The sequence below is a fragment of the Anolis sagrei genome, chromosome 1, assembly GCF_037176765.1.
Source record: "Anolis sagrei isolate rAnoSag1 chromosome 1, rAnoSag1.mat, whole genome shotgun sequence".
Classification (NCBI taxonomy): Eukaryota; Metazoa; Chordata; class Lepidosauria; order Squamata; family Dactyloidae; genus Anolis; species Anolis sagrei.
The window spans coordinates 25709419-25717367 of record NC_090021.1 but is presented as its reverse complement, the minus strand read 5'-3'; the positions used below and the strand labels follow the sequence as shown (position 1 = coordinate 25717367).

Below are 7949 nucleotides of genomic sequence, written 5' to 3'. Positions count from 1 at the left end.
TAAAAACAAGAATGCGTATTCTTTTAAGAGTTCCAAGTGCTTCTCATTCAATCTTGATTTTTTTTTTTAAATATTTTCAGACTGATCCAAGATGATAGGCAATTTAAGATCATGGCCCAGAATGTATTCTGTTATTCGTGAAATCCAGCCAAAGGAAGCATTTAAAATATTGGCAGCAACCCAAATTAATCTTCAAAAAAATAGAAATAAAAAAGAATTGCTCTGCAAAACATTTTCTCTATTTGAAACGGCCTTGTAAAAGAAAAGCACAGGTACTCGTTTTCCTATTGTTGCTCTAGTCTGCAGATGACTTTCTGACAAGGATCCAGTGTTACTAACTTACAATTAGCAAGATACTTTACTCTCTTCTCTTTTCTGATTAACTGATTTTGACTTTGTTGTGTGCTTTCAAGTCATTTTTGACTCATTTTTGGCAATCCTAAGATAACCTATCACAGGTTTTTCTGGGTAATTTTTTTGCCTTTGACTTCCTCTGAGGCTGAGAGAATGTGACCTGCCGTAAGTCACCCAGTGGAAGTTTCTGTGGCCAAGAAGAGATTTGAATCTGGGCCTCCAGAGTCATACTCAAGGACTTAAATCACTATATTCATTCTGACATATTTAGAAGGCCTACTTTATTTATAGTTCTTGCATTGCAATGAGCTGAAAAATGGTACCATTTGCGCACTGAAAAGATATGTGTATTACTGGTAAGTTTGGTAAGACAGGTTTAGATCTATGGGACACAGGAAAACAGGGTACAGAAAAACTCCATTTACCACACCTGAATTAAAACAGTAAAAGTCCACAATTAAAATAAATTAAAATTTGTGTATTTTTACAAAGTTTACTAGTTTCTTATATAGCACTGTTGATGGAATTTTTCTGATTTTTTAAAAAAAATAGAGCCTGGGATCTTAATGATATTACATCATATAACAACTTCTGATTCATGGGATGGGGGGGGGGGGGGAGTGGGGCATGCTGGGGGAGGGGGGGGGGAGTTCCAGCAGTTGAGGGGCCTCCATAGAAGTTATATTGGGGAGGGGGAGATACAGGAAAGGAAACCTAAACAACCCATTCAAACTAGAGAGAGTACTTATAGCACCAAAACGGTCTCCTGAGTACCCAGGATGGCGACCCCTCTAGGTTAAGGGTGGTGCTGTTGAACACCAGGTCTGTAAACGAGAAAACGGCCATCACCCAGTATCTAATCCTGGAAGAGCGTGCAGACCTGGCGTGCATAACAGAGACCTGGTTAGATAAGGCGGGGGGGGGGGGGGGGATCTCTCCCTGCTTTGTCCACCAGGCTACTCTGTGTAACATCAGCCTAGATCTGGAGGAGGGCAGGGAGGCGGGGTCACGGGGTCACAGTGGTCCCTGACCAGGTGCCCTATTCCGCAGTCAATGTCATTTGAGTCCACTTTAAGGTAGACAACAGAGACAGAATAAGGATTCTGCTAGTGTACCAACCATCCTGCTGCACCAGTCTCCCTGCCTGAGCTAGCCAGTGTAGTGTTCAACCTGGTGTTGGAGTCCCAACAGTGTATCGTACTGGGGAACTTCAGTGTCCATGCGGGGTCTGCCCTGTCAGGAGCGGCTTAGGACTTCATGGCCACCATTGGGATGTCCCAATTAGTATCTGGACCTACCCACAGAGCTGGGCACACACTAGACTTGGTTTTCTGCCAAAGATGGGAGGATGGTGGTGGTGTGGAACTGACTATTGCTCCATTGCTTGGATTGATCACCACCTGATCAGGTTTAGACTTACTGCGCCCCCTAACCTCTCCAGGGTTATGGATCTGGAAGGATTCCTGATGGCTCTTGGGAATTTGCCTGCCACCTCGGTATGCGATCCTGTTGATGCTCTGGTCACTCTCTGGAATAGAGAAATGACTAGAGCAATAGATACTATTACTCTGGAACATCCCCCCACATAGCAAAGTTAAATCAGCTCCTTCGTTTAACGAGGAGCTGGCAGTAATGAAGAGGAAACTAGAGGATGTGTGGTGTTTAAGGCATAATGAGGCAGACTGAACATGGCTGTGTGCCACAGTAATAGACCCTGCAAAAAAGTCTCATTGTGGTTAATATTGCGTCCGCAAGGAACCGTCCAACAGAGTTGTTTGGGGTGGTCAGAGGGTTGTTAAATCCCGTCCCACAAGACAGGATCCCTGACCATTCAGCAGCTCACTATGAGGCATTTGCTCAATTCTTTGTGGACAAAGTTGCTCTGATCTGCTCCATCCTGGGCACCATGTTAATGGCAGTCTCTGATGATGTACCACAAGCACTGCTTGTCCAGTTTGAATGGATTCATTTCAATTGGTGCAGCCCAAGGATGTGGACAAGATCCTTGGAGAAGCAAGGACAACCACATGCATCCTAGACCTCTGCCATCCCAGCTAGTTAAGGAGGCCAGAGGGGGTTGGCAGAGTGGGTGAAGGTGGTGGTTAATTCCTACTTACAAGAAGGCAAGATTCCAGCAGTCTTAAAGGAGACCATCATAAAACCGCTGTTGAAAAAAACCATCATTAGACCCAAATCAATGAAACAACTTTTGACCAGTTTCCAATCTTCCCATTTTTGGGCAAAGTCGGGGAACGTGTAGTCGCATCATAACTCCAGGTGTTCTTGTAGAAAACTGATTATCAGGCTGGCTTTAGGCTAGGACATGGAACTGTAAGATGATCTATGCAGAGAGCTTGACGGGGAGTATGTCTCTGTTGGTTCTCCTGGACCTCTCAGTGGCCTTCAATACTGTAGACCACGGAATCCTTCTGGGATGCCTTGGGCTCGGAAGTACTGTTTTGCAGTGGCTCCAGTCCTTCCTCGAGGATTGTTCTCAGATGTTGTTGAGGGACACCTGCTCGGCCCCACAGCCTTTGTCCAGGTCTCGGCAGTGGCCAAGGAAGCTTTTGCACAATTAAAATGTGTGTGCCAGTTGTGTCCACACCTTGGGAAGTCAGACTTGGCCATGATGATCCATGCTGTTGTTACATTATGAATAGATTACTGCAACGCGCTCTGTGGGGTTGCTTTTCAAAACTGTTCAGAAGCTTCAAATAGTCCAATGGACGGCAGCCAGATTGCTCACTAGAGCGCAGGGTACAGAGGGCATACAACTCTCTTGTTACGTCAGCTCCACTGGCTGCCAGTCTGCTACCATGCACAATTCAAAGTGCTGACTTTGGCCTATAAAGCCCTAAACGATTCTGGCCCAACTTAACTATCCAAACATATCTCCCTCTGTGAACCAGCTAGGAGATTAAGATCTTCTGGGGAGGCCCTGCTCTCAGTACTGCCTCCTTCACAGGCACAGTTGGTGCAGACAAGAGACTGGGCCTTCTCAGTGGTGGCCCCTCGGCTGTGGAATTCCCTCCCTAGTGAAATCAGGTCATACCCCGCCCTCCTGACCTTTAGGAAAAGCTAAAAACATGGTTGTAGGACCAAGCTTTTTGCTGGCAATTGAGGAGTGCAATGTGTAAACTCAGAATAGTGCAATGACAACTGGAACAACCTCTGACTATGGTATTGGATTGTATGATTTTAAATTAATGGTTTTAATGTTGATATGTTTTAGTGGTTGCTTTTAATCTATAAGTTTATTCTACTGGATTGATGTTTTCGGCCTCACATTTTTACCTATAGATGTTAGCTGCTCTGAGTCCCCAATAGGATGAGAAGGGCGGGGTAAAAATGCGGTAGATAAAATGAAAATAAATTCTAAGGACATAGAGTAAGCAGGATTGAAGAAAACCACACAAAAGACAATAATAGAAGAAAAACAGTTTATTCCATTAACAGAAGTTGTATAATCTTGTTCTTTCAGGATTCCTTTTCATTTTCAAGAAAAGATAAAGCATAATCTGAACATTTTCAGCTTCTGCATATATATATATATATTTATATTATATATACGAACCTTTGAACCTTTACATCCTGAAGAATTCCATCTACAGGAAGAGAAAACAATGATTCCAATGACAAAGGAACCAAAAAAAGGTACAGAAAACTTGCCTCTTGATGAAAGAGATGTGCATACAACCATGTCCATTCAGAGCACTGACAACCCAAAGAACTACCTGTCACTTCAAGAACAGGACACATTTGCTTCATTTGGGACATTTTGGTTTTAGAATTTCACTAGCACTTATTTCCAAACATTTACAGTGACCTAAATCTTCTAATTTGCCCTCCCTGCAGCATGAAAGACCCCTTTGCACTCAAGTCCAGTAGAGTGCTTTATATTGCAGTTAAATTAAAAGCATTGCTCTTAGTTTCCAAACTTGTGGTGGATCATAAATTAAAATTTCTCTTGCAGAAACAAATCCATAAAAGATGTTATGTGTTATATGCACACATGCTTTGGTATTTCCATCTATTTGCTTGATGGAACATTACTACTCGGAAATAAAAATCACTGACTAAAGCATAATGCTGTATTGTTACTTTCATGGTATTGTTATCATTGCTGGGCAAGAGTATTAAATCAACTAAATTTTGCCATTGTGGGGTTTCTGCATAATAGTAGCAAATGGGCAATAAGGTACAGAGAGTACAGGCAAGAATGGTGTGTAAGCTTTCAAACACACCAGTGATATGTGACACTCCCTCAATCTCTCAAGGCCCGAAGTGGGGTAAAGGCTGCCTCTATGGTCTTACTCTCCACAGTATGAAAAAAACCCAGGTCTCAACAACTGCTTCTTCTGCAAAGAGCTCATGTAAGTCCACATGTAACTAGGCACAGCAGCCTTGTGAATTTTATCAGAAATCACAAGGTAGCCATCTCAAAAAGTAAACTGCCCTTCCTGTAAACTAACATGCAACTCCCTCCCACCGGACTGAAACATAGTCCTCTCCCTGCTGGTTTTGACCTTGGCAGAAGCAGAGCACAAAATGCAGCAGGAACAGGGCTGTCAGTGACAGACATTTTCTTCCAGAATTCTTTGTGATGAATTTGAACTATCAGAAGGCTAACCCTACTCATAAACATCATCTTCATCTTCAAAGAAGAAAGAATCCCTCTCCAGATTTTCTGATTCATCGTCATAGGAAATATTGTCATCATCAAGATCTTCATCATCATACTCTGGTTGCCAATCAGGGACATACTCCTCATCATCATCCTCCTCCTCCTCTTTGCCATCATCTGTGTCAGGTGAATCCGATGCCTCCTCAAAAACTAGTCTGTTAAAAAATTAAATTTAGTGGTCAGTACATGTTATAATTTTCACCTGGTGCTTCATTTGTGACCTGATGCCAGATCATTCCAACCCCATTACACTCAAAAGTTTCAACCTCCACAATAGCAGTCCAAAAGATCCACTGCAAATTCTTAATGACATCAGTAATCTACAAACGGGATGAGTTGTTGTAGCTACCATTATGATTGCTAGCTTGACATTTTATGCAGTCACTTATTACTTTGTTCCTGCATCTTTTTAAAAATCCTCGTTGTGGTTCGTTTGTTTAATGTAAGTATATTAATAGTATGCTGTATTACCAAATGTTTTTAATGGATGTTGTGCACAAATACAGAAGGAGCAAATGAATCCAGACATACGATAGATCCAGGCAGCACAGGTTAAATATTTTAATTAACCATACCCTTACTCTAGATGTTACCCTGAGTCATACTGCATCTCTCATTAAGAAAATAGAACTGTTGCAACCTAGTTCTATTATCCTGATCATCCATGAAATCAAACTCACTCTGTATAACCAGGAGTGGTATTAGGCACATTGGATAACTTCATCTCCCTCTGTTCAGAGCCCTGTCGTGTCTGAAATCCCACTCGGAAATCCTGCCGTGCAAAAAGAAAGGTCAGATGTTGGCACCAGAACCTTTTCCTCTAAACAAATTACACCAATTAAGAATCCAAGAACCTGGAAAAATATAGTTCTCACCTGGGTAGCATGTTGCAAAATCGCAAGAAGCCGTTCTTGGATCCTGCGTACCAACTCTAGACCAGTATTAAAATGCCCTGCTTTGAGCAGACGAATGGATGAAGCAAGATCTTGGCACTGCAGCAATGTCTCTTCTGAAATAAAAGGTCAAAACATCAATATTATTCAGGCTACAGTCAAAGTAGAAACAACCACAAGTATAGCTGAATCAGCTAACCCACAAATGTTGCAGATAAGCAGGCAGGTCTCATTTTTCCTCACAGTGAATTTCAAAATAAATTTAGAAATGCAATGCAAAATAGTGTTCCCATTTTTTTCTTCCTTTGTTATTGAGGACTGGACAAAAGAAGAGTTCAAACTTTGATTTTTCACCTTGCCACTTGCTCAACCTCCTCCTCTCTTGCTTGTTATGGAGTAAGAAATCCAACTTGTTGTAATGGACTGAGGCTAAGCATGTAGTAGAGACTTGAAGGAAGAAATAAGCAGTACTAACAGTGAGCATATCCAGTCTCAATACATAAGACACTTAAAAAGCTATACCCTCAAGTGCAAAGAAGGACAGAACATGCTTACTTTGCAATGTATATTGCAGCCACAGTTCCCAATGTCCAACTAAGCTAGTCCACACCATTTATATCCCACTTTTTTCCCAACATAGGACCAAAAGCAGCCTATCATGTAAGTTTAAAAAATAGCTAAAATTATTTATAGTACAAAGTTTTTTTAATCCACCAATCTATCTAAAACATTGAATTTAAAATAGTGAAAAACAAAATTGAAACATAGTAAATCATAATGATTAAAATATTTTAGGTTGGAACTAATTAAAAGTTAATAAAGTGTGTAAAAGCTGAAAGTGTGTTTAAAGAAAAAGGTATTTGTTTGACAGCAAAAAGAGAACAGAGAGTGGGCCAAACAAGAATATGTATTTCGACATGCAGTACTCAAGCTGTAAACGTCTTGAAACTCCAGTAGTCTTCACCTTAAAACTTGCTCTCTGTTAGCAGTACATATCCCACATCCAACAGAATACAAGCTTGAAAGATGGCTGGATACAGTTTGATCATCCTTTATCTGAAATTCTGAATTCCAAAATACTCCAAAATCTTAAATGTCCAAATTGGTAACTAAAGTAGTCACGTCATTGCTTTCTGATGGTTCACTGTACATAAAATTTTGTTTCATCCACAAAATTATTAAGCATTATTCTGTTTAAAAATTACCTTCAGGCTGTGTGTAGTGTGTATCTGAAACATAAATGCATTTCACATTTAGACTTTGGGCCCATGCAAATAAGAGATTTCACAATCTGAAAAGATCTGAAATCCAAAACACTTCTGGATCCAAGCATTTCAGATAAGGGGTAGTCAACCTGTGCCATTATTAATACAGGTAGTTTATTCCAGCTGCAAACTTTCTATAAACTGCTTTTCAATGAACTATTATTGAATGCTTTTCAGGCTGGAGTAAATTGGAAAACGCTGACCATGAAATCATTGTGGGATAAAAGCCTGTGCTGGCCAAAGTTTAATCACAGAATAATTTGAAAAGTTAAGAGAAAAACAAGACTTTAGTAGATTAAAAATTATGCAATCATGCTTTCACATACCACAGAGCTAAAACCTAGCCCAGGTATATGGATGGCAGTGATCCAGTATGATGCCAATGAGGAAACAGTTATCATTTTCCCCAATCATCAGTGGTCTCACTACTAGTATTCTATTACCCTATCTTTTAAATGTAGTGCCAGTCACCTGTATGGTACCATCATCTCAATTACTTTTACTAACCCAAAAGGATCTGCAAAGCATTGGTGTGCAGCTCTAGGTTTTCTGACTGCTGTTCCATGATATCCATCTTTTCAGTATCTTGATTATAGTAGCTGTAAACACAGGAGTAAGCCAGTACCTGAAAGAGAATACGTATCACATATCACCATGTTATAGACTAGAAAGAAGAGTGGTAAGAAAGCAGAAATCAATAACTGTGCATCAGCCAATGAGGAGGAGATAGAGGCCTTTCCTAAATCTCTAGAA

At 40.7% G+C, this 7949-nt stretch overlaps 1 protein-coding gene across 2 annotated transcripts in view; it reads right to left on the bottom strand.

Moving 5' to 3' along the window:
- Positions 1 to 3780: 3780 nt before the first annotated feature.
- The window catches only part of LOC132761508 (cullin-9-like), a 65434-nt gene continuing 61265 nt past the window's right edge, over positions 3781 to 7949 (bottom strand). For both annotated transcript variants that reach the window (XM_060754424.2, XM_060754425.2), the window contains exons 38-41: positions 7704 to 7821; positions 5914 to 6047; positions 5719 to 5810; positions 3781 to 5193 (exon numbers count right to left, since the gene is read on the bottom strand). In XM_060754424.2, coding sequence (XP_060610407.2) covers positions 4986 to 5193; positions 5719 to 5810; positions 5914 to 6047; positions 7704 to 7821 — 552 coding nt within the window. In that variant the 3' untranslated portion in view covers positions 3781 to 4985. The remainder of the gene's footprint in view (positions 5194 to 5718; positions 5811 to 5913; positions 6048 to 7703; positions 7822 to 7949) is intronic.